At 42.1% G+C, this 26,508-nt stretch overlaps 1 protein-coding gene across 4 annotated transcripts in view; it reads right to left on the reverse strand.

Annotated features, from left to right (window-relative positions):
• Nucleotides 1-3,365: 3,365 nt before the first annotated feature.
• Nucleotides 3,366-26,508, reverse strand: part of RAPGEF4 (Rap guanine nucleotide exchange factor 4) — a 175,305-nt gene continuing 152,162 nt past the window's right edge. For all 4 annotated transcript variants that reach the window (XM_064162704.1, XM_064162713.1, XM_064162731.1 and 1 more), the window contains 8 exons: nucleotides 24,233-24,358; nucleotides 23,610-23,788; nucleotides 18,154-18,244; nucleotides 15,485-15,535; nucleotides 14,794-14,881; nucleotides 14,396-14,460; nucleotides 6,711-6,765; nucleotides 3,366-4,662 (listed from right to left, as the gene is read on the reverse strand). In XM_064162704.1, coding sequence (XP_064018774.1) covers nucleotides 4,535-4,662; nucleotides 6,711-6,765; nucleotides 14,396-14,460; nucleotides 14,794-14,881; nucleotides 15,485-15,535; nucleotides 18,154-18,244; nucleotides 23,610-23,788; nucleotides 24,233-24,358 — 783 coding nt within the window. In that variant the 3' untranslated portion in view covers nucleotides 3,366-4,534. The remainder of the gene's footprint in view (nucleotides 4,663-6,710; nucleotides 6,766-14,395; nucleotides 14,461-14,793; nucleotides 14,882-15,484; nucleotides 15,536-18,153; nucleotides 18,245-23,609; nucleotides 23,789-24,232; nucleotides 24,359-26,508) is intronic.

Consider the following 26,508-nt stretch of genomic DNA (forward strand, 5'->3'; position numbering starts at 1 on the left):
TGTTTAAAAATTGCTGGAAGAGGTTAAGGTACTGTGTATTATGCATTTGACCTTACTAAGAAGCTATGTTAACAATTTAGGCTTATCATTTTCTGCCATTACATTTTGTTAAAATAGTCTTTTTTTATGTATTTTTTTTTTAAAAGCAAAATTCATTATCTCTTTTGGTACCCCTGCAGGCTAAACCCTTTCATTTGTCTTTAACTTATTTTGTTATCTCTCTAAATGGTTATTTAAACTTGCTGTACTTAAAAAGTTGTTTTGCTAGTGTCTCTTTGAAAAGAGGAATTATTACTGTAGCCTCTCTTTCTGATTTTGTAGTTGGGCTGCAGAGGCTGTGCACCTTCACAGCATTTCCCATAGGAGGAAAAAAGCACAAACCTTCCATCTGCAGAGGCCTGTGAATACAATTGAACTCTCTTATCTGGCATTACCATGTCTTTGTGGCTCACTGGATTTAGACAAGATGTCTGGGAAAAATATTTTGGGTCCTGCTTTGTTGGATTCAGCCCCCTGGGATTTAACCTTTGTTCCTGGTTCTGTCTAGCATGGGCTAGCACAGTGCCAGGTCATGGAGAAAACCAGCAAATCCTAAGAAAGCAGCAACAGCAAAACGTGCCAGAGGAACAGGGTGAGATGTACCCTGTACATCTTTAGGCTCCGTTACAGTAAATAGAGGGGTTTGTGCTCTGCACCGCTGCTTGAGCAGTGGATCCCTGTAATGTGGAATGTTTCCCCATATGCCCAAGTTATCACCACCCTGACTCTGTGGGTTCTGCAGCTTTACTGGCAGTAGATGTGTATTGTGGATATTGTCTCTCAGCCACCACTCATCTTAAAACAAGAGTTATGACTCTGCCAGTAGATAAAAGAGAGGGTCTCTGGGATGTGAGGCCAAGTAGCACGAAGCAGTACTGCACAAATTGTGACCCTCAGGCATAATCATTATTTTTAACTGGGTTTTTGTTTTGACTTTTTTTTCCTGAAGTGCTGAAATAAGGAGGAGGCTGTGCTGTGCTATTCATGCTGTTCGTGCAAGTGGGTGTGATGGTGGTGCAAAGCCTCTAGGGACCTGATGGAGGACTGTGGGGGAGTGTTAGAGACAGTCCAGACAGGCATGTCCCCATTTCCCACTGGCAGTGGCTCCTGGGGCATGCTCCTCCATAAATAAGAGCTGCACACTCTCATACAGTGCTAGTTGGTATGGGGCAGAATCAGACTGTGTGCTACAACTAAAGTAGTATGGACCATGAGTGGTGCAGGTCTGGGGATGGCCCATGTTTACAGATTAGCCTCAAGAGCTGGCAGGTAAAGGCTGTCTCTCCATTGAAGCAGGATCAAGTTGTGGCTTACAGCTGCAAGCACAGGGTGAAGACAGTATGGGTGTTGCAACATTTCAGTGTTTCCTGAGTGCCTATTCATCCTTCACGCCATTGCAACAGGCACTTTGACTTCATAGTGCAAGAGCAATACATGGACAGCTGCCTTCCTGTTGTAAAGTCAACACAGGAAGGGTGAGAAGCTCAGCATGGATCCCACAGCCAGAAGGCAGTTTTATTCATTTAATTTCTACATATGTAGACTATGATCAGCACTATGGCAACTATCTGAGCCACTTGAATGAGTTAGATGCAGAGATAGCAACACTTGTTATTTAGACAGCACTCTGTATTGGAAAATTAAAGAATGCCAGGTAGCAATTGGGTAGGTAAACTGCATTCATTGGTTGATACAGAGGTGCCATAAACCAGCTCTTTGTATCACTGGGATATAGCTACACCACAGAGATTTTTTGGCAGCAAGAAAGTAAAACAGAGATTCTGAGGAGTAAAAGAATAAACCAAGGGGATAAAACCTAAAACCTACTAAATGGATGAAGAACTGGTCTATGTGCAGAGCCAGGCTGAAACTTGGCAGCTTCATAAACCAGTTAACACAGAAATACATGAGAGTCCAAACAACAGGAACAAATCTGGAACAAATAAACCCTCAAATTCACTAATGTTACAAACTGACATTAAAAGATTTTAAAAAACTCTTTTGAATTAATTGTGTCCCTGTAGTTTATTTCACTGCCTATTTGTGGGAAGATTCTGTATCTGAAAAAGCTGTGTGAAGTATATTCATGGAGCAGTACAAATGGAAATGTTTCTCACTTGAAATAAGGAGACATGAATTTGTGTCTGTGTTATTAGCTGGTTTTCCTCTGAATCATCTTGAACTTCTAGTTAGCCAACGAAGTTAAAATAAATTATTTCATCATGCTGTAGAATATTTCCCAACTCTGTAATTCTTTCCTTTCAGAATGCAGGTACTGAGCAGATGGTGGTTCTGTGTCAGCATTTCCCCAGTGACTCTCAGCTTTTTATAAACTTCTATTTTGACTAAGAGAATGTAATTACTTGCATAAATAATAAGCACCATTTATATGTATACTGACTCCACACAGTCCTGGTTCATGCCAAAAAAAGGCATGCTCTGCATCTGAGGCAAAATGTAGATTGTATCATCTCTGATATTTAATGATAATACTTGCAACTTCTAATTTCAGGCTTAATGAGTTTTGTGACATCCAGCTTTGCAGAACAGAGCCAGTATGAATGCAACAGAGAAACGTTTTAGCATGTGAACGTCATCACTTCCTGGGCACACACGTGGCCACCATCAGTGCTTGCCCTACAGTAGTACACCCACCCCATGGCATATTCTGGCTAGCACAAATGACAGATCATTTACAGGGGGAGGAAAGGGGAAAGGGTACATGCCAGATCACCTCTTCCCTCATGGCTGCATGATCTGACAGACCTCCCTGAGGTGACCAAAGCCAGAAGCTTCTCGAGTGCCTTCTTAGCCAAAGTCTCAAATTGAGTTAGCTAACCTGAGGTAAAAATCCTGTACAAGATAAAGTAACTTGTAGTGCTTACCTTAGTGACCAAGAAAACAAGTTAGTCAGCTAAAATACATCCCTTCTTCATTTAAACCTTTCCAAATGAAATGCTTTTTGTCTTTATATGGGAGGGTAGGGAGAGCCTCCTTAGAAACTCAAAACAAACAGCTAATAAAACCATCGTGTTTTATGACTGAGACTGTCATCCTCTGTAGCTGGGATGGATCTGACTGGCTTATATTCATAGAATCAACCAGGTTGGAAGAGACCTCCAAGATCAGCCAGTCCAACCTAGCACCCAGACCTAGCCAGTCAACCAGACCATGGCACTAAGTGCCTCAGCCAGGCTTTTCTTGAACACCTCCAGGGACGGTGCCTCCACCACCTCCCTGGGCAGCCATCCCTATCACAGTGGATGTCAGCTAACTGCAGTTTTGAGGCCCAACAAATGACAAACAAAGTTTGCTGTATCAACCAATTAACAGCATCAGAATTTATTTAGGAAGGAAGCTGAAAGTGCAAATAAGGCCAGCGACTAAACCTTTCCAGCATTCACATTTAATAAGGTACTGTGTGTTATTTACAGAAATCATGACACAATTCCTACACACATAAAATGCACACAAAACATAAAGACAAAAGCTCTACTCCCATAACATGCTAAAATAAAATAAATAAAACTGAATTATTTTGGCACAATAAATATTCCAGAACGTAATGAATTAACATTTACTTATTTACAGTCTATTGAAAGTGCAAAACAATTGGCTGAAAAGTAAGGTAGTTGTAAATGCTTAAGACCAGAAAATGTATTAACCAGCCACAATTAATTATAGCTGAAGTTTAAAAGTTTTAGTGCCCAGGATGTTATTCTCTTGAAATCCTTTTTGTGTGTATTGTGCTCTTTTTGAACCGGTTCTTTGCTACCTTTATGCTCTGGATTTTGACACCCTTAGTGTTGCAATGGACTGTTGTAAAAACCTGACTGGTAGTTTACAAAAAGAAGGAAAATGTAAATGCAGATTGATCTACGTAGCATTCAAAAGTCCTGTTAGCTTTCCAATATGGTCATACTGCTCACAGTAGTAGGCAAGGTGATGAAGATTTAGACATTGTTCCTAGTATCTGTTGTATTTCAAATGGAGATATTTGTAAGCCTTCTCTGAATGGAACTATACCCTAAACATTCTTTCATCAGACGCCTACATGCATCTTCTACTGAGCTCGACAGCAGCTGGCTAAGCTAAACTGATCATCAGTTTCGGTCCTGACTTGGAGAACAGATGACAAAATGGCCATTTTTAATTAGGGAGAAAACCACTGTCTGCTTTAGAAGGGGGTTTTGTGCATTCTTCACTAACTGCCCTACTGGATCTTTTGCCTTTGTCTATCTGTCTGCGAGATCATTTACTACACTTGAGGCTGAACTAACGGTACACAAGATGGCCACCCACACAGCTAGAGTGCACAAATCCTTCCTCAGGCAAAGTTCTCTGACAGGCTGGTACATTGTGCGTTGCCTAAGACCTCAGAATGCATTTTCGCTTGTTTTTGTAGTGGCAGTGCGGTAGCAGAGAAAGTGAAGTTCTTAGCAAGTGACCTTGAGAGGATAAAAGACCATTTCTCGCCGCTGATCGCTCCAAATGCTTATGTCCGACGCGGTTCTAGGCGGTGAGACATCTGCGATAAAGTTCTCTGGTTGTCAATCACATTTAATTGCCGCACGTAGCTCCGAACATCCTGATGGTTCTTATTAGCTAGGGCTGCGTCGGGGTCTGGCGAGAGAGAAATGATGTAGGATTGATACGTTTCAAACGAGCAAATGCCTGAGCAGAGTGCGTAACTCTTTACAAGCTGTCACAGGGTACGCCAGATCCTGGGGAGCTACAACAAGAACATTTTGACATCGCTGTTTTGGAACATACCTCATTGTCTTTCTGGTCACTACCCTCACAAATGAACTTTTTCTTCCAGATACCCTCGGCTACCTTTGCTCAATTTGATGGCCCTTGGTTACAGTTTGATGTATCACCTTACCAGTCAATAGCTATAAATTATACAGCCAACCAGTGTGATTTAAAGCTTTCCAACTAGCAGCTTTCACCCAGATTCAAAACTAGCTAATTGATTTAAGCTTCTTTCCATGAAGTATTTCTAGCTCAGTATGAACTATTTGTAACACTGTGGTATTTAGTGGCTGCCCCACAGTGTTTACTATCAGTTTAAATTACTTAACCAGTTTACACTGCTTAACCTGTTGACCAGGCTTCGTTCATGCCTCAGCAATTTATGTTACTTAACTGCATCATACTTATGAAACAACTATGAAACATCACTGAGTTAAACTGAGTATCTTCAACCTCACAGTGAACAGCTTATGTTTTAATTAAATATTACCTATATTAATTACCTATAGGTATTAATTACCTATAATTAAATATTACCTATATTAATTAAATCTAGGTAGCTTCTCATAAAGAAACAGTGAAGCATCTACTTTAGATACCCAGGCATATATCTAAGACTCAAGGGACTCAGATGCAGTACAGCACTGGTCAGGCCACACCTTGAGTCCTGTGTCCAGTTCTGGGCTCCTCAATTCAAGAGAGATGTTGAGATACTGGAATGTGTCCAGAGAAGGGTGATGAAGCTGGTGAGGGGCCTGGAACACAGCCCTGTGAGGAGAGGCTGAGGGAGCTGGGGGTGTTTAGCCTGGAGGAGGCTCAGGGGGGACCTCATTACTGTCTACAACTATCTGAAGGGAGGCTGTAGCCAGGTGGGGGTTGGTCTCTTCTCCCAGACAACCAGCAACAGAACAAGGGGACACAGTCTCAAGTTGTGCTGGGGGAGGTCCAGGCTGGATGTTAGGAGAGAGTGATTGGCATTGGAATGGGCTGCCCAGGGAGGTGGTGGAGTCACCGTCCCTGAAGGTGTTCAAGAAAGGCCTGGATTAGGCACTTAGTGCCATGGTCTAGTTGATTGGACAGGGCTGGGTGCTAGGGTGGACTGGATGATCTTGGAGGTCTTTTCCATCCTGGTTGATTCTATGATTCTATAAACACACATTTTGCTGTATCATGTATAGTGAAAATCCACTTCCACTTGTAAATACACAGAGGTCTCACAAGACCTTCATACCTTACAATTAAAAGATATACAGCCAGAAAAAAACTTGATGGTGGGAGAAAAAAAACCAAACAGCTCTCTTAATCTGATCTTTTAGAGGTAAACTTTGAGCCATATGGGAAAAAAAACCTATTTTTATTAAAATATTTTGTTTGCTATTGAGGAAAGCTGCTGTGTGGCTGAAGTGCTGAGGAGATGCCAGTGTGACTGCACCTAAATGGGATGAGACCCACAGAGCAAGCCTGTTTGATCATACAGCTCTGTCATCTCATGGGGCCTTAAGTTCTGGCAGTCATGCTGACAAATAGGTTTTAAGTTCCTCACCTTATACAGTTATGTCATTTAAAACATCACATTTCCAGCCTGGTTTCCTACAAAATCCATTTATCCAGGCAAGTGTCTTGCATGGTTCTGTGTGCTGCTGCTTCAACCACCTCTGAACCTAGAGGCTAATTTCAACCTATTCTAATTTGACAGCTGTGTAGAGACCTCACAGATATTTAGCTCCTTCATATGCCTGGAAAAGTGATAAAGGAGAAGGAGCTTATTAGAGGTTCCTGAGGGATATTTCACCCTGTTAAACACTGGAGGCTCCAAACATAGAAGAATCACTGGAAAGCAGGGTTTTGAGTTCTGATACACAGAGAATTAGTTGCAATTACTGTAGCTGACTGTGCAGATGTTGTAACACACTTACTGAACGATTGGCTTCGGCAGAATTTCACCGTCCTGACAGTGTTGGCAATCATGCGCTGGAAAGAAAAGATGGGATGCAATCAGAGAACAAGCACTGTGCTCCATCCTCATTTAAACCAAGCACCTCACTGTGCCTGAGCGTGTGCCTGAGCCTGCCAATAAAAGCAGTCACATGGATGAAAATGCAATGTTAATGTGATACTCTCATACGTAGGGTGTGATTTGCATTTACACAGGCTTTAAGTGAGCACGAGTGTAATTTACATGTGCTCAGAGAACACACTCTTGCTTGCATGCTGTAAAGGGCCTTAGCTAAGAATGAAAATGCTCTGGCAGGGAGGTTGGACTTGATGATCTACTTGGGTCCCTTCCAGCCCCTAATATCCTGTGGTCCTGTGAAAATCAGCCCCTTCAATGTTCGTTTTTTTGGTACTGTCTTCCCAGATTGAAAAGTAAAAGGGGTATGATGTAGAACATTTTGGAGTATGTACACATTAATCATAAGACTATTAGTTCCCAGCAGCAAGGCCATTGCTAGAATATACTCAGCAGTTAAAAAGCTTTCACCTTTCAATATGAATTTGAGCTTAAAATACAGTCCTCCTGGAAAATGACAGTGTAAAATGAGCGTGTGAGGGTATATGTGCATTGATGCCCTCTGGAAGCATGCTTGATTCATAGCTGAGGAAGTCACCTTTAGAACTGTGCTCCTGTTGTCAAGTTTCATCAAACAGACCCCTTAGTGTTAGCTTGCACGAGTGTATCTAACCTAACACACAAAGTGGATTCAGTTTTCATGGAAACTTCAGTTGTCAATTCACCAAAAAAAGCAGAAGTCACTTCAGTCCTTCCTGGCTGTGCTTGCCCTTCAGTAAATAATCCATCATTTCACTCACTCAGGTAAGAAAAGATGTGCTCTGATAAAAGAGATGCTTTCTCACAGCAGATTTTAAGAACAGAAATGAAGCTAAAATATAAAGCAAAACATTTTGGATTTAGCCATAGACTGCAGAAGTTAAACTGGCTTGTGTGATGAGCACCACACAGGTAGTTTACCCACTAATGGGGGGCCAAAATTAGTTTTTTCTGCATGATATTGAGGAAACTGAAAATTCATCAATGAAACTGAATTCCTTAGCTAGATAGTTTGATTCCACCACTATTATAAGGATAACATTTGTTTCCATTTCTTTTGCTTAGATTAAGAGAAAGAAGAGGAGGGAAATGCTACTCCTAATCAATGCCTAGCAGTTTAACATGTTCCAACGACTACAGGGTAGCTATCTGTTTTAGCACAGCTCAGCACACTCTCACCAGGTTGCTCCATACCTCCCTGAAATTTTGTGTGAGATTTACAAGCTAGTTGTAAGCCCTCACTCAATGGAATGAGATGTTTATTACTAGCACACAGTAAAACTTAGGGCATAGGCTCCTCAGAGTTCATACACAATTATAACTCGCTGGAGGTGTTCAAGAAAAGCCTGGATGAGGCACTTAGTGCCATGGTCTAGCTGACTGGACAGGGCTGGGTGCTAAGTGGGACTGGATGATCTTGGAGGTCTCTTCCACCCTGGTTGGTTCTATAATTCTATAGTTTCTATAGTTCTATGATTGGATAGGGCTGAGTGATAGGTTGGACTGGATGATCTTGGAGGTCTCTTCCTACCTCGTTGTTTCTATAGTTCTATGATTGGATAAGGCTGGGTGATAGGTTGGACTGGATGATCTTAGAGGTCTCTTCCATCCTGGTTGATTCTATGATTTTATGATAAATTGGATTGCCTTTTTCTGATTCAAGAAAACTAGAAAGATGGGCAGAGAAAATGTTCACATGGAAGTTTAACTGCCAGCTTGTTACAGTTTTTCTTTGAATAGAGGATTACCTCGAGTTAATGCCTACAAATATTGGCCTCTGTTTACTCTCGGTGCTAAAAAGGACCAGTATCAAAAAGCTATGCAAACGTAAATGTGCTTCTTTCTGCAATAGAATCACCTGCATACAACACAAGAAGCACTGCTACTACCAGCATGCCATACATACACAACCATACCCTTTCAAATTTTATGCATCTGGAAGAGTGGCAGCAGGCCAGCACATTATCTTCTCATCCATTCCAAATTCAGGTTTCTAAATGTTATAAATATTCATACATGCCATAGAAAGCTACTAAGGGCTTTAGTCACACACTTCTTGCATAATCTTTATGTTCCAAAAATGAAAGAATGTTTGCCCTTTTTTTGCATAAGGATCAGAGTGTGAATTCCCTTTTGTTCATCTCCACAAAACCTGAAAACCAATATGCACAGATTCTCTAATCCTCATTTCGCACCTGAAGGGTGAAGAGGCTTGACAAAAAGAAGCATCAGTGGCCAGCATCATGGCACTGTCATGGGCTGCTATTGAAAGTCAGCACTTTCAGAGCTCTCTCATGACTTCTGCTCCCTCTACAGGTGCCATTTCTGGGACGTGCTGCATACCGTGACATGGAAATGCTGCCATGGAAAGTGATCTTTGTTCAGGCTGTCCATCACATGATTTGAGAAATGGCACAGATAAAGTTCCCTAATAGCTGCATCTTCCCCCTCTCTCCCTGTGAATATGAACTTCTGTACTGGCAGGATTATGCAGCTGAGGTTTAAAAAAAGCACAAATCAGTAAGTGGTCAAGGGAATGAGTATTGGCTGTCCTTCGGGAGCACCATGCTCAGTGCTCCTCACTTTCTCTTCTGGCAGGACATAATTCTAGGAAAGAGCTTTTTCATTTTTTCCAAATATATAGCTATAAAAGCAGTGTCACTTGAATGTTACTATGGTGCAGGTTGTAGGTTATTGTCCTGTATCTGCTAAATCATAGAGAGTTCATAGGAATAGATATACTACTGACAGCTCTGGGGGCTCTCCTTCACCTGAAAAGAGGGTTAGTAATGGACCTAAATGACAAATGTTTATTCAAGATCATAAACTAATTAATTGTTTGCTGGCTACTATCATCTATTTATCTTTCACCTACTTGCAGCTCTAAATGTGTCCTCAACTTGGCCAGTAGGACAAGGGAGGTCATTCTTCCTCTGTACTCAACACTGGTCAGGCCACATCTTGAGTGCTGTGTCCAGTTCTGGGCTCCTCAATTCAAGAGAGATGTTGAGGTGCTGGAATGTGTCCAGAGAAGGGCAACAAAGCTGGTGAGGGGCCTGGAACACAGCCCTGTGAGGAGAGGCTGAGGGAGCTGGGGGTGTTTAACCTGGAGAAGAGGAGGCTCAGGGGTGACCTCATTGCTGTCTACAGCTACCTGAAGGGAGGCTGTAGCCAGGTGGGGGTTGGTCTCTTCTCCCAGGCAAGCAGCAACAGAAGAAGGGGACACAGTCTCAAGCTGTGCTGGGGGAAGTGTAGGCTGGAAGTTAGGAGGAAGTTGTTGCCAGAGAGAGTGACTGGCATTGGAATGGGCTGCCCAGGAGTCGCAGTCCCTGGAGGTGTTGAAGCAAAGCCTGGATGAGGCACTTGGTGCCATGGTCTAGTTGATTGGATAGGGGTGAGTGATAGGTTGGACTGGATTATCTTGGAGGTCTCTTCCATCCTGGTTGATTCTATGATTCTAAACTACAACTGCAGTATTTTAATACCTTTACAAGCCTATTAATTCCTTGTTCCTCTATGACAAGTCTGTCTTCAGTTGCTACATACATAGGTCATCTAAAGCAACACTTAGAGCTACCATTTACTGTCAACTCACAGTGGAGAAAAGATGCAGGTCATGGAGTATATGCCCAGTTTAGAAAGTACATCTGAGCAACATGATGGTGTAAACAGCCTGTACTTTGTCTCCATCAGCTTCTTATAGTGAGATAAAGATCTTCAGTGCTACTATAAAACCATGTTTTGTTTGCCATTGAAGTCAAATCCTTTTACTAAAAGCTTGTACTACTAATACTAGTAATTTAGTTATTTTGTCTGCTTACTGAGAAAAGTATAAATGACATGTTCCAGGTTGGATTTTAAGGCCAAATGTTTGTTTCTTCCAGCCTTGATTCATGTAACAAATGGCACAATAAAAAGCACAAGTACAGTGCAACTACAAGAGCATGCCTATTTCTGGCACATTTGATATTGTTTGTTCCCATCTCATACAAACCAAATGGGGCTGCTTACAAACTTCCCTCTTTATACATAGCTGTGGCTCTACCACATGTGGTGTTCTCCTCCTGGGCTAGTTGTTCTTGCCCTCCCACTCCTCAAAGCCACTTCCAAGTAAGTGGCATTCATGGGGATCAGGAGATGGGGAAGGGGAAGATGGAGCAGGAAGTTACAAAGGCAGCAGCAGGTAAAGCTCAGCAATGCTCTGCAGTGATATCCTCCCATTACTGTCAATGCTACAGTTCTGCCACTGCATCTCTGAAAAAGCTGATTTATAGGAAGGTATAATAGGAAAAAATGTACTCAGTCCCTTTCCTTTTAAGCTTGACTTGCTATAAAACCCTGAGCTAATGTCATTTAACACCAGCTGTTTTTTTTCCCTTCATCTCTAGATATTTTTGTCAAACTTGAAAAAAACAATCCAGAGTTCTCAAACATAAGAAATCTCTTACCAATTTTCTGTGAAAATAGAGTATTGTGGACAAGTGGAAGATCATTTAAGTGTCCTCTTCTCCTGTCTCATTCAGGGAAAAGGCTGTAGTGCAAGTTCCTGTGTTATGACAAAAGCTGTTCACTCAGAATTCCCCAGATGTGATGGAACCACATGTGCCTGAGCCAGAAGGAAAGCTCTGAGCAGAGCTCAGGCAGCCATGAAACACAAACGTTTAGCAAACCAGGCCTTGCTATTCCTGGCACTTGGAGAACTCCTGGCTCAGACACTGTCTAAGCCTGTGTGTTTTAAGATGCATCACTTAACATAAACAATAAGAGAAATATCAGAAAACATAAAAGATTGAAAGGAAGATGTTCAGCTGAAGAGATGCCAGTAGATCAAACTCCTACTTTTGGCTGCCAGCTACAAGAATAAAGTTGTCAGCAGCACATCAGCTGTCGGGATCAGAGCTCTGTGGTGAGAATGCAGAGGCTGTTCTCAGTTTCATTACTGTGCTTACATGAGAGTGAGGGGGATCCACCTCCTCCAGTGGCAAGTGACCAGATATTTTTATTCAGAAAACATCAAAATTAGAATGGATCATGGGAAACAATTGCCCAAAGAAAGATGATGTTCTAGGCAGATTAGTAAGAGTGGCTCCTAGCAATATTCAGAGGTACCTCCATCTGCTCACAGCAGGACATCATCCAGCAGATCAAAGAGGCAGAAATACCAAATGGCAGGACAGCATTCCTGTGAGGAAATCTGGTTTCTGCTTTTCTCCTAAACCTGGCAGAAAAACATCACCAAACCAACTTGAGTTTATACTTATGTAAAAGAGAGATGAATTTATCTGTGTGTTATCTGGCTGAGTGGTCTTGTCTTCACTAATTAGTATCTGGCAGTTATGTGTGGATATGACAATTGTAAGCTTAATGTAAGCAGGTGGTAGCAACTGAGGTTTAACAGTAGGCTTTTCTTCTCTGCTGGACCTGATGACACACATAAAAACCACTGCTAGGTCCACATAAGGATTCGAATGAATTACATGGGTGGAATTTGAATAGGTTTGCTTTGCTATGGGTTGAGAGAAGCAATAAAAAGGTTGTAAGAGCATGCAGAATAGCCAGTGAAGAACATTAAGAGCACAAAAGATATATCTGTAGCAAGGCCTGGAGAATAAAGTAGGCTAGAGGTTTAGAGTACTGACAAAGAATGTTTGCCTTTTTGTTGTGTGAAAGGACATGAGACAGCATTTTGGTTCTTTAAAAAATGCATTGCATCAAACATACATTAATTGATCTTCACTTTTCTCTCTTAAAGGGAATGGTCAAAGTTCAGATTACTGTTCTAGATCAGTGATACTACATTCATGAGGTGTAAAATTTTCCTTCAAACCTTTGGGTGCTACTACTAAGTTCATGTTGGAGATAACATACTTCTCGAGGTAAGGCAATGTGCAAGCTAGGGTGAAAAGGGCAGATCTTCAGGAGCCTAGGTATAGATGAGTTTAAATTGCTATAAAATGCACTTCTGGCATTGGGAGTGCCAATCTGCTATGGAGCAGTGCAGAATGATTTCCAAATGACAAGCCTGGGCTGAACCTTCTGTCTATGGGCAGGTGCTCACAGGAGAGCTCCTGCCCTCTGTGATGGCTTTTACACATAACCAGGCATAGAGAAGAGCATGAGGCATACAGCTGTGAGGCCTGTGGCTGTACAGGCTCTTCTGGCTCAGCAAGGTGTAGTTACGCCAAGTGAGGTGAACGTTGAGCCAGCCATACAGCCATGGTCATATAGCTGCTGCCATCCATCCTACTTCGGGGTGCTCCAGCCAAGTCTGAGATCCCATTGTATGCCCCCAAATATTTGTTATCTACCTTAAAAAAAGACATCAATTCTAATTAGAACAGTTAGTCCAGAAAAAAAAAGTGATTTTCTGCAGGTTCTGCCTCTGCTTTGGAAGGAGATGGCAACACAGGCTGTGTATGCAGTTACAGAGTATCATGATTGCAAAGTGAGGTCAGGCCCTTGTTTAGGCATTAGCACTACCATTTACTCACAAAAAAGTCTCAGCTTAGAAGAGTAGTTATTTTCACCCTAGGACAGAAGCAGTCCTGAAGTTCCAAACAAATCAAAGAGAAGAATTCACTCAGTGACAAACATTTTTCTGTGAGGTTTCCTTAAAGACCTGGAAGTCCTCCTGTCTTCCTCTCTGCAATATCAGAGCTCAGCAGGTAAGACAAACTCCTTTATAGTGCAGTGTAAATAAACATGGATAGTTCTGGTTGCTGTAGCACTAAAATAGGTGCCAGAGTAGCCTCTAGCATGGCTACTGAATGGCACTTTACTGCGGAACAGTCAGTCAGGTTTGGTTTTGCAATGCAGCTGCTCATAACTGGGCTTGGCTAACACTGGTTCTCAGATGTAGGTGTCATGAAGCACATTAATTAAAAATATGTCCTTAATAAAACAAGAAAACTGCTTCTCCCTGCTGAGAAACTCGAGTTTCAGTTGAGATTTCTGCCATGGGAAGTTGCCTGCCTGCAGTTTTTTGACAAGGGTATTTGAAATGATGAGAGCTTAGACGCAGGATTTAAAATAAATGAAATCTGAGCATAATCTAACCATTTATCATTTGATCCCCCTTTCCAGTATGAAAGCAGTCACAGAAGTCTCCTTTCCCTTGTTAAAGGAAAGAAGAAAAGAAGATGTTGTGCACGTTCTGTGTTAAAGCTTCTTTCATTCTCTGAGGAGCAATGCAGAACTATCCCAGCCTGAGGCAGTTCGGTCCTGTTTAAAGAACAGCAGTTAAAATCACAGCTTGGTCCCAAACTGCCTGTTAAAAATTGTCTCTAACAGGTCTCCTTCCTGTCACTGCTTCTGCCTCTCCTAGGAAACATTTTGGCTCTGTATGGTTCAGTGGGTAACTACTTCTCTACCTCTGAGGCTTTCCAGAAACACAGAGGTCTCAGGTACTGTGCGCAACGCACACTATTTTTGCCAGCTCTTGGTCTTGCCTTCACTTTCTGTAGCCCTCGAAGTCGTTGTTGAGAATTTTACTTTTCAAGAGATGAATAGGGAGGTCTTTTAAAATGCTCATTTCAAATATGTCCTACATACCATTTTTTCGAAGTTTACCAGCTTGTCAGTGAATGTCTTGTTTCCCTCGTGAGTAAAGGTCATGTCTGTCCAGAAAGAAAAGCCACATACAAACCTATGAGTGAATCGTGGCCACACAAAACAGTAGCACATTTTACCTGTCCCTTAGAAATAATCAAAGCAGCTGTACAAGTAAATGTAGTTCTTAATCTTCTGCATTTCTGAGACTAGTAAAATTAAGGTATGATACTAGGATGTACTACAGCAGAGATTTTTTGTCTCTGTGTTATGCTTTTTACAGTGGAAAAAGATCATACCTCACACAGATCGATTTTTCCTTGTTCTTGCTGCTACTCTTATTCTTCAAATACTGGACAAACAGCTTTCAAGTTAATAATTCTGCTAAGAACCAAGCTTACCTTTTATAAGCAGTGGCATGAAGGGAATTATTGGAGGGTCCAGTTTAGCTACAGTTAGTCGGTAGGCCCTGTGGTTTCTTGAAGGATCCTTAAGACAAAAAAGAGAAATCAAATAATTATTGCATGTATTGAGACACTTCATGCATTCAGTTAGCTGTGATGGCATTGATTCAAATCTTTATTTTCTCTTGTGGCTTTAAAGGTGGGTCTGCAAACTAAGACGACTTCTATCATTCTCCCACACACCTTACATGATGAGAATGCAGCTTCTAAATACAGTTTTCATGCCAAATAGCAGTTCTTCACGAAAGGAAACACACATTTTTTTTCCTCCCTCCTTGCAGTTGCAGAAACAGTTTTTGCATAGATTTTAACACTAAAACGTATTGCCTGGAAAAATCCAGGTTGGAAAAGATAATTTCCCATATGTACTATTGGAAAACATGTGATAAAGCTTTTCTGAGTTCCCAGATTAATTTTGAGTGGTACTTAAGTCCTCTCAGAGTAGGTTCCTAAGAGTATAATTTATTAGTCATACATACTTGTTTTAGCAGCTCTAAAATGGGATCATAAACTTCTTAAAGTCAAACAAGGACATATAAAGTGTTCTGAATCAAGGAATTCAAATCAGCTACTCAGAAACTGAATTAGCTCAGATTGTGCATGGAATAAGGGATCTATTGCTACTCACCATTAAGCTTTCAAACTCTGCATAGATCTTCTTGAACTTGCTTGGAAGTTTCTGTCAATAAAAACAAAAATAGCAAACCTTAATTGAATCAAATTTGTGTGGCAATTTTACTATAAATGCTAGTCCTTTCTACAGTGCCCTGTCAGGAAAGTGCTCTTTTTCTCCAGATATTTCTAACAATGTGCTAATCTAAAATACAACATGTCTCCTAGCAACCAGATTATAAATAGAGACGGGACCAGCCAGAAAACCTGGATCCTGATTTAAACCACAACTTGAATTTACTCCTTTGGGATGTTTAGATTCAGAGTTTTGTTTAGCTCTCATCAGAATCACTGAATTCAGAATGTTAAGTGAAGGTTCAAGACACGGGTTTCAGGACATTCCTGATTATAGTCTATCTCATAATTCACACACAATCTGTGTAGGGGTGGCTTAATTATTCATACCTATGATGAACTGCCCTTGCAACATTCAAATCCATGCCTGGCCATTTCCAGGAGGGTTTTTGTTCATGTTGATATATCATCAACTACTGCTCAAGTTCTTGACATGTTCAGCAGCCACGGGCCTTTACCACTTTCTAGGGTGTAAATTAAGCATAGAATCATAGAATCAACCAGGTTGGAAGAGACCTCCAAGATCATCCAGTCCAACCTATCACACAGCCCTATCCAATCAACTAGACAATGGCACCAAGTGCCTCATCCAGTCTCTTCTTGAAGACCTCCAGGCACAGCAACTCCACCACCTCCCTGGGCAGCCCATTCCAATGCCAATCACTCTCTCTGGCAAGAATTTCCTCCTAACATCCAGCCTAGACCTCCCCTGGCACAACTTGAAATGAATAGCTTTTCAGTCCACAGTACCAGTGAGTGGAATAAGATGGACTTCACTAAACATTTTCTTTCTCACATTATACACAAGAATTATTGTTATTATAAAGGCAATAAGGTGTTTAACAAATTAGTTTCAGAGATCACAGTAATGTTTTATGTACACTCAGAACATGCCAGCTTTGTAGTTTTAGCCAGAAATGTCTTTGTATTTGCTTATTAAATCAGACTACTACAGGCAGCAGGTAATGTTAAAAATTAATAAGAGACTTTATAGTGCAGAAATTATTTTCTGCAATACTTTCTGCATTTGGAGTGTGTACCCTAGCAAGATATTTACACTGTGCCACAGCAAGGGCCTAATTTTTAATGATGTGTGTGAACAACTGTGTGCCTAGTTTGCATATGCATGCAGATTAGGTATTTGTGAAATAAGAGGTATAATTGGACATTTGCACCTGCAAATATCTAATCTGTGCATGCAACTAATGTAAATGCATAATATACCAAAAATCAGCTCTTGATATGTTTGGGTTTAAGGTATGTGTGTGTATATATATAGCTAAAAATCAAGCTGCAGAGATTCTCTTGATAAACTGATTGTTCTACAGAACCAGAGTGTGCTAACACTTCCCTGAACTCAAGTTCATACCCCACACATGCAAATGACCTGTGCCCATTCATCTCAGACCCTGTGCCCATTTCAGATTGCTGTATGCAGTATATATATTCAATTCTCTCTTCATACTACTCCTCTACTGTCTCAGCATTTCCAGCTGTTCCTCTCAGTAGCCACAAATGAGGGGTCATTATTTTGAGAAATTGATCTGCAAATCTTTGCCTTTAGTCCTGACCATCTGCAACATGTACTTTTGAAAACCTGGCTGGTGTTTTCTCAGATGTGTTAAGTCTTACCTCCTGAGCACTTTTTAAAGGTGTTCAAATTTTTGTCTCAGCTGCATCAATGACCTCAGTCATGCTAACTGTTTTGAATTTCTAATGAACAAAATACGTGCACGTTCAAACCTGCACTGCTTCTGACAACCACTGTGCTCTTAGTGGTTACACGTGCTTACTACCACATCCTGATGGATATTGCACCCTTTTTATACACTCACATACAAAAGAGCAAAGCCACAGAATAAGGTGGAAGCTCTGAGAATGAAGACCAAACTGAAAGTAACCAGGAGAATGCCTGTCAGAGAGAAAACCAGAATTGCTTATAACAAAGCCATATTTTAACAGGGTAAAGAGTCTGTATGGAGAGCAGAAAGTAATATGTGCAAACAGAGGATGGATTTTAGAGAAGTATCTATGGAGTGATCTCACTAAATGATCACTCAAGTCAAACAGAGGATGGGCTGATGTAAGAAGTTTACAGGCTAACTCACTCATCCTGTTGGACAGTTGCACCAAGGGAGGTTTAGATTAGGTATTAGGAAAGACTTCTTCACCAAAAGCATTATTGGGCACTGGAACAGGCTGCCCACGGACGTGGTGGAGTTATCATCCCTGGAGGTCTTTAAAACAAATCTGGATAACATGCTCAGGGACATGGTCTGACAGTTGTGTACAGGGAGATAGTAGGTTATAGTTGGATTTGATGATCTTAAAACTCTTTTCCAGCCAGGCAATTCTATGAGTCTATTCAACACATCTATGGCTATACTGACAGACTAATAAAAATTGTCAGCCTTAGCTAAAGTCTTCTGCCCAGGAGCTGAATTACTAGATCTAACTTTATCAATGATAAAAGCCCAAGTGATGTTTTGGCTAACTAAAAGCACAAATCTCAGCCAAACTTCTTGGAATTGGATTTTAACTAAGACTTACCTCCCATGTTAACGAGAGACGGCTCACAGCAACATTGCTCAGTCCCATAATGATAGCAAAAAAGGAATTCAGATTTTTGTATTCTTTACAGCTGAAACACAAAGGACCAGGGTTTAAGTTGCATGTATCAGGGCAGAAATACAAATGGCAACCTTAAGAAAGCTGAACTCAGTCATCTTGCATAGATATGATGGGATTTGGGCAGCCCTGGTCAGCACACCTATGGCAAACTACCAACTTGTGCATAATTCACCATGCTCTGGAGGTTCCTTTGCCCTCTCTCCTAAAATGTTCTTCTGCTTCCACTTCATTGAGTGCCAGCTTCTGTAAGGACATTATAGGAATCTCTGCAGCTCCTTCTCACCCAGAAACACAGTCCTGAAACTGGGATCAATTCAGTCCGAGGGAATACCAGGAACAGTGGAAAGCAACTAGTTTACAACCTCATTTGCTGCAGAACTTGCTGACAGCTTCTGAAGAGATAGCAAATGCTGGATGCTGTCTCTGGACAACCTTCATTACAGTTTACTGGGCTGCTGACTCCTTTTAGAGGGAGAAGACAAGCTGTCTAAAGATACCTGTGTGCCGGTCATTTCTCACTCTGTATTATCTCTAGCTGGTACTTGCAGATTCTGGGATGTTTTAGGCTGTTTCCAGCAAAGAACCACCATTTGTCGCTAGTGTCATTATAAGAGGTCCTGGGCACTAAGAGCTCTAGGTCACCCTTCATCCCTAAGCTAAAGGAGAACTTCTGCTACCAAGCAGGAAAACATGTAACATGTAAAGGAGTTTTATGGTAGATCCAATATACAACACATGCAGCAGTAGACACAATCTGACAGGAAAAGGCCCAGATAGCTGCTCAGCTGTGACTGCATCAGGTGGCTCATGGGCTCCATGGGAAGCAAGAGAACAAAACCTAAATCTCATACATCTGTGCTCCTGCAAATAATTGCTCTTTTTCACAACTAGTTCCCCAATGTCTAGTTTCAAACCCTCAATTTCTGCTTCTTCTCTGTTTACCAAGAGAACTTTCACAAGATTCAAGCTATAGTTCTCAGATTTTTCTAATTCATCACTGAAGATCTTGGCTCTCCTGAAGTATTCTCAGCTCCTGATGAAATTAGTACAATTATCACATCCTACTGCCTGACTGCTTAACTGCCACATCACCCTATTGTTACTCTGTTTTTCTCTGTCTGTCCATTTCACCAGACTCGATACATTGAGTGGTTAAGTCCTTTAGATCTGTCCCTCACTTGTGTCTGCACTGTGGAAAGTTGAACGTTTTAAAAACGTCTCTCTTTTCTGACAGGCTGTCAGAGACTGCTGCCTCCTCAGATCTTTTGGCAGAGCTGCTCACAGAAAAGCTCCCACATCAGATTAGGGACAGTGAGCAAGGTTAGTAAAGACAAACTGAAATGCTAAAGCTACTCCACCTTATTCTGACCAGAACAGGTCAAGGGAGTGCCTTGTTAGTGGATCTGAGGGGAGATAAGGATGAAAAGCAGCCAGGATAGGCTGCCAGTGATAACTTTTTCTCCAGGCACAACTAAATCCAGAATGAGGTATCTGTCCATCAGCCTGTGACACTGAGAATAAATTGAGGCATGGTAAAAATAATTAGTACCACACATCAGTAGTGCTGAAACACAGTAGGCAGCTGAAATGTATCTGACAAAGTCCCCATTAAAATCCATTTAAATGTATGACATTCTACACCAAATAGTCTGTAAATTCTACAGGCTCTACACTAAACCACTCAACTCCAGATAGAGGACCACTGTGAGGAAGGAGAACCAGTGCTGTCAGAAGATGGAGCCTCCAAAGCACCACAGAGTACTCAAAGGAGAGGTCTCTCTCCCTCCCAAAACAGACTGTATCAGAAAATCTTCCTGTTGGTTTGAAGTGTGAGCACATGCACACACACAGGAACACAGGCTTCTCTTTAACACAAAGACAATGGTGGTTAAAAGCTCTTGGTACTCAGAGAAGCACATTCACCTTGGCATTTTCCCTGTACAAACACACACCATTCAAAACGTTTTTGGTAACATACACCTGTGTGGAAAGCACGATTTTCAAAACCTGAATTACAGTGTCTGAGTAGAGTGATACACCAGAAGGCTTCTACGTAGCCTGTGTGTTTATCTGCAGAGAGGAAAGACAAACAAACTGGGTATGTGGACATCCCTAAGACTCTGCAAGTACATTCTAGATGGCTTTGCTAACACAACTGATGTGGGAAGACCTCACTGCAGGGACAGAGGTTCACTTCTCCACCATGTTTGAAAGTTTAATCCTACAAGGGCTGGAGAAAAGAGATGAATATGTTAACCTCTACCTCCTTTGGCAGCCGATGCAAAGGCAACAACAGCTCCTGGAACTGAAGCACATGTGCGCAGCACTTGGAGCCAGCACTTGGCCTTGTGCTGGCCCACACAGACAGGGAGCACGCATCACATGGCATGTGGGATGGCAGACATGAATTATGTGCCTTCTGCAATGGTGTTTGAGTCCCTGGTCACAGAAAGAGGATTCTCAGCAACAGTTATCTTTGAAAATCAGGACGTGCAAGGCATCTCCTTACCACCAGTCATGCCTAAGATTTATAGTGCAGCACTGAGCTCTTCTCCCCAAATACTTTTCTAACGAGTCTAATACTTCTAGGTAGGGTAAAGTTCTCATTAGGTCTCAAGGACCTGCACAAGGAAAACTTCCTTCCAGGCCTGGGCCTGCATATTTTGATCCAATTCCTTGGCTTTTTCTCCCCTCTAACTTTGGTGCACTTTGTGTTTGTTTTACCTCATGCTGTAGCACCTGTTACCATGGTAGCACTGCACAGAGGGCAGCAGCCTGGCAAAACTTCCCAGTGCCTTTCCAGCGGCTGCAATTAAATCTGGCTGCTTGCTTTGTGCAGAGGAAACCCTTCTGCTTCAAATTTCTCTGCTTTTAGGAGACAAAGAGGACCCAGCAGAGCAGACTGCTTTTAGCTGTTTATTTTTAGCATTGTAGTGATACTAGAAACATGGAAGTAAACAGGAGGTTGTCAAGCTGTTGTAAATAGCATAGGATTAAAGCCGTGACCCTGAGGAACTCACAGGCTAGGGCAGTTCATTAAGGAGAGAGTTAGCTGTAATTTTTAGGATATTCAATTTCAAGCATTTATGGAAATTACTGTTGTATCTTCATTTATAACAGTTCAGCATTTTCCCATTTCACGTCCCTTGAGTTTAGGGAAGACCCTGAGACGCCTGTGTGTGGGTGCCACTGCCCTCTCCTGGACAGAGCCTGCCAGACTCCGGGTGGCTTGCTTCCCAGTTTTGCTCTGTGCAATGAGGTAATGGAATATGCAGGATATATATTTTTACAAACTGAAGAGGTAAATTCTGCCCTCCATTCTGAATATAAACCTGATCTTGCATGCCCAGTACTAGATTATGCCCCTCAATTCAAGAGAGATGTTGAGGTGCTGGAATGTGTCCAGAGAAGGGCGACAAAGCTGGTGAGAGGCCTGGAACACAAACCCTATGAGGAGAGGCTGAGTGAGATGGGGTTGCTTGGCCTGGAGAAGAGGAGGCTTAGGGCTGACCTCATTGCTGTCTACAACTACCTGAAGGGACATTGTAGCCAGGTGGGGGTTGGCCTCTTCTCCCAGGCGACCAGAGATGGAATGGAGGGACACAGTCTCAAGTAGGGTAGGTATAGGCTGGATGTTAGGAGGAAATTCTTGCCAGAGAGAGTGATTTGCCATTGGAATGGGCTGCCCAGGGAGGTGGTGGAGGCACCGTCCCTGGAGGTCTTCAAGAAAAGACTGGCTGAGGCACTTGGTGTCATGGTCTAGTTGATTGGATAGGGCTGGGTGCTAGGTTGGACTCGCTGATCTTGGAGGTCTCTTCCAACCTGGTTGATTCTATGATTATGAAAATCTTCTGCTTAGACCAACCATAATCTGACTGGAGGGCTCGAAGCAGATCCCAGAAAGAAGTCTGGTACTGGCAGAGCTGACATAGAGTTTGCACATGAACACTGATTTCAGCTATGTGGAATCATTAACTGGGAAGAGAGAGGCATCACTGTTTTAAGAGCAATCTCTTCCCTCACACAAATACAATTAACAATGCAAAAAAGTTAAAACTCATGGTTTAACTGCAAGTAATAACTTCTCTAGTGAAAATGCCCAGCTGTAGACAAGCTGACTGCACACCTCACCAAACAGTTTAGACAGCGATGGATGCAACAAATACACCAGGAACTAGAAACGAATGAAGAAAGCAGCAGTGAAAGAAACGTGTAGCTATGCAGGGCAGGGGCATGCTACTGCTCCCTCTCAAGCCAGTTACGTCACTGCCCTTGACTTCAGCAATGAGGAGTCAAGGCTGACAGCTTTGTCTTGAGGACTCCAAAGAGATTAAGATTTAATATACATAAAATTATACAGACAGCAAAAATGTCCTCAGACCCAGAATGGGCTGCCCAGGGAGGTGGTGGAGGCACCGTCCCTGGAGGTCTTCAAGAAAAGCCTGGATGAGGCACTTAGTGCCATGGTCTAGTTGACTGGATAGGGCTGGGGATAGGTTGGACTGGATGATCTTGGAGGTCTCTTCCAACCTGGTTGATTCTGTGATTCTAAGTTGCAAAAAAATGACTATCTGGTAAACAAAAATAGCAGAAAAATGTCCCAAGCAGGCTGTAGGTAACACAAGTCTCAACACAGAATTATACAATCAGTCAGGGTTGGAAGGGAACACAAGGATCATCTAGTTCCAAACCCCCTACCCTAGATCAGGCTGGCCTTAAACACCTCCAGGGATGGGGCCTCAACCACCTCCCTGGGCAACCCATTCCAGGCTCTCACCACTCTCCTGCTGAAGAACTTCCTCCTCATGTCCAGCCTGAACCTACTCATCTCCAGCTTTGCTCCATTCCCCCTAGTCCTGTCACTCCTTGATATCCTGAAAAGTCTCTCCCCAGCTTTTTTGTAGGCCCCCTTCAGATAGTGAAAGGTCATATCTCCATCTCTTTCCTGTTCCCTCTTGGTTTTCCCAGTTGTGGCAGTTCTGAGAATGGTTTCTCGAGCAGCATCAGAAATACTTCTGTTCTCAGGAGAATAAAGGCTGTCTTGATATAATTTTCTGTTTTGCATATTAAGATTTACTAATGCATGTAAGGGTAAATGAAGGATTCTCCTAATGAATTGAAATACATTTACTCACAAATTTGTTATGAAAACGTGGCTGTAAGAGATCACAGATTGAGAAGCAAGATTAGGAGAGGAAATAGAAATATATACTGACAAGGTTCTATACAGCCCTATGGGGAAATGGACAGAATTAACATATACAGAATGCTTTTAACCTTTGCTCTGTATGGCTATCTGAACACAAAAAATTAAAACAACAAATCACATCCCCAGAACCTCATTCCCAGCTCACAGATGATGATTGGATACTTACTGGGCTGCTATCTTAATATACTTCTTTAACAGCTGAACACGCTTGCTGAGTTGAGAGCAAAGACAAATCTCAGTGACTACCCAGAACTGAATTTCATTAAATCTTCTTAAAAACAAGTCCAGATTTGCTGTGGTCTTTTTAAAATTGTGCCTTCCAAAAGTGTGATAGATCAGTTCCAACTAGGAAAAAAAAAAAAGCCAAACAGTTGGGATTTCTTGTTCTTTTTAAGAACTCTCATGTCTGAACATGAGAAACATGCTCAGAAACATGCTCTGCAGTTTACATTTATTGCTAAACAGGTAACAAGGATTCAGGCTGCACATCCAGCAGACAATAGCTGAGACATACTAAAACTACAAAATATGTATAAGTAGCTTAATACCTTAAAACATACAAATGTAATTCGATAAGCAACACATGTCCATGACAAGTTTAACCTTATTTTTTGCATTCTACCTATAAAATGAAGACTGCATTGTATTTTCAAATCTTGTTGGTGGCTTTCTTGTCTTATTTTTTTAAAATCAAACTTAAAGACAGTTCTGCAAACAATGCACAAACCTACAAGGTACAACTAAATCTGCAGACAGATTCTAATCTGCTGAGCAGTTAGATTCTCATACCTCATGCACACAGTTGAAGAGCTCCCAGTCATAAACTGTCATCTGATATGCTAAGTCTTTGGAGCTCATCAGTTCAAATGTTCCTACTGTTCCAGCAGATGGTCCCTCTTGTTCTGGTAATGGTGCCTGCAAATGAAAGAAAAGGTGTTAAAGTACTTTAGAAATACTAAATTTCATGATGGGTGCTTTCCTTCCATAATGTTTCTGATTTTGTTTTTCACTGTGACCACTTTCCTAAGGATGCTCCTAATAGTAAAACTGAAATTTGCTTTTAACCACAGGTTAACATTAGGAAACGAGAAGCCCTGTGCAAAATCAGTATTCACTACACACAAGATAGTCAGGAAAATCCTGAAAGTGCTTCAGAGGCACTGTAAGGAAATAAAACAGACTGTTCTCAGTGTGTTATTTTTAGCATAGTTCAAAAATGTGAAGCCAGAAATAAGTACTTCAATACACATTGTGCTAACTAAAGCATGTCTTTGTTTAGGAGCATAAGTCTTTCCACAAAGCTTTTATCAGTTTCCTTTTTCACATACACAAATAACTAGGCCACAAAGCACAAGCCAAACACTTTTGCAGATTATTGGTTCTAATCATGAGAATTATTACATCTGCCACACTTCAGTGGCAGATGCAAGAGCTACTTGCAAGATCTCGCAGCAGATTCAGGGACTGCTTATAAAATAAGCATCATAGTTTCTCTTTGACAGTACAGGGATGCATTATTTGTGGCTGCAAGACTCCTGGCTGGGCTACTTTTATGCATAACCTCATGAGAAAGAATCTTTTACATCATTCAGGTGTAAAGTGTTTTTTACAAGACACTTCTGTACTACCCAATACATGAGATATGATCTACAGATCTGCACACAACTAACTCTTTTACTAAGAAGAGATTTTAACCACGGCTTGAGATCAAGTCAGATTTGCAGTAGTCTGTTGTATGTATCAGGGTCGTGTTTGAAGCAGTAGCACTAAAATATTAAGAATCAATGTTTCCCTCTTGCAAACCTCAACGCATTGCAGCCGCAAAGCTTCCAGTGGAGCCACGCTTTAATTGTGTTGTTTCCAGGAGAGGGCGATAGACTACACTTGCAAGTTTCTCTGTCTCTCACAGGGTCTTTGTTAGGCATCACAGAGCAGTGAATTACCAACCTGCTCCTTTCTCAGTACAAACCCAGCACAGTCTGCCAGGTTAACAGACCGTGTTTACACACTGCGATATCAAAAATGATCTTACTAAAGGAATCTCCTTTTATATAAGGATGATATATTGCCAAGCAAAAGGGACTCACTGGATTAATACATCAAATCCCTTCTTCAGTAATACACAGTAAGTAGAATCATAGCATCAGTCAGGGTTGGAAAGGAACACAAGGAACATCTAGTTCCAACTCCCTGCCATGGGCAGGGACACCCTACCCTAGAGCAGCCTGCCCACAGCCTCATCCAGCCTGGCCTTAAACACCTCCAGGGATGGGGCCTCAACCACCTCCCTGGGCAACCCATTCCAGGCTCTCACCACTCTCATGCTCAACAACTTCCTACTCATGTCCAGCCTGAACCTACCCATCTCCGCTCCATTACCCTTAGTCCTGTCACTATCTGATTGCCTAAAAAGTTCTTCCCCAGCTTTTTTGTAGGCCCCCTTCAGATACTGAAAGGCCATAATAAGGTCACCTGAGAGCCTCCTCCCGACTGAACAGCCCCAACTCTTTCAGTCTGTCCTCATAGCAGAGCTGCTGCAGCCCTCTGAGCATCCCCATGGCCCTTCTCTGGACACGTTGCAGCATCTCCACATCCTTCTTGTAATGGGGGCTCCAGAGCTGGATGCAGTACTCCAGGTGGAGTCTCAGCAGAGCAGAGTAGAGGGGGAGAATCACCTCCCTCACCCTGTTGGCCACACTTCTGATGCAGCCCAGGATCTGGTTGGCTTTCTGGGCTGCAAGTGCACACTGCTGGCTCCTGTTGAACTTCTCATCCACCAGCACCCCCAAGTTCCTCTCCTCAGGGCTGCTCTCCAGCCACTCACTGCCCAGCCTGGATTTGTGCTTGGGATTGCCCTGACCCAGATGCAGGACACTGCACTTGGTCTTGCTGAACCTCCTGAGGTTGGCTTATGCCCACCTCTGCAGCCTGTAGGAGCTTTGTTTCTTTACGAGTTCTTGCTCTGCACTCTAGGAAAGAACCTCTTTCAAATATGGTTATAATACAAACTGGTTAGAGGTTATTAAACTAAACCACAGGCCTTATTACCTTGAAAGCTCCATCTA

The sequence above is a fragment of the Pogoniulus pusillus genome, chromosome 2 (assembly GCF_015220805.1).
Source record: "Pogoniulus pusillus isolate bPogPus1 chromosome 2, bPogPus1.pri, whole genome shotgun sequence".
Taxonomy (NCBI): Eukaryota; Metazoa; Chordata; class Aves; order Piciformes; family Lybiidae; genus Pogoniulus; species Pogoniulus pusillus.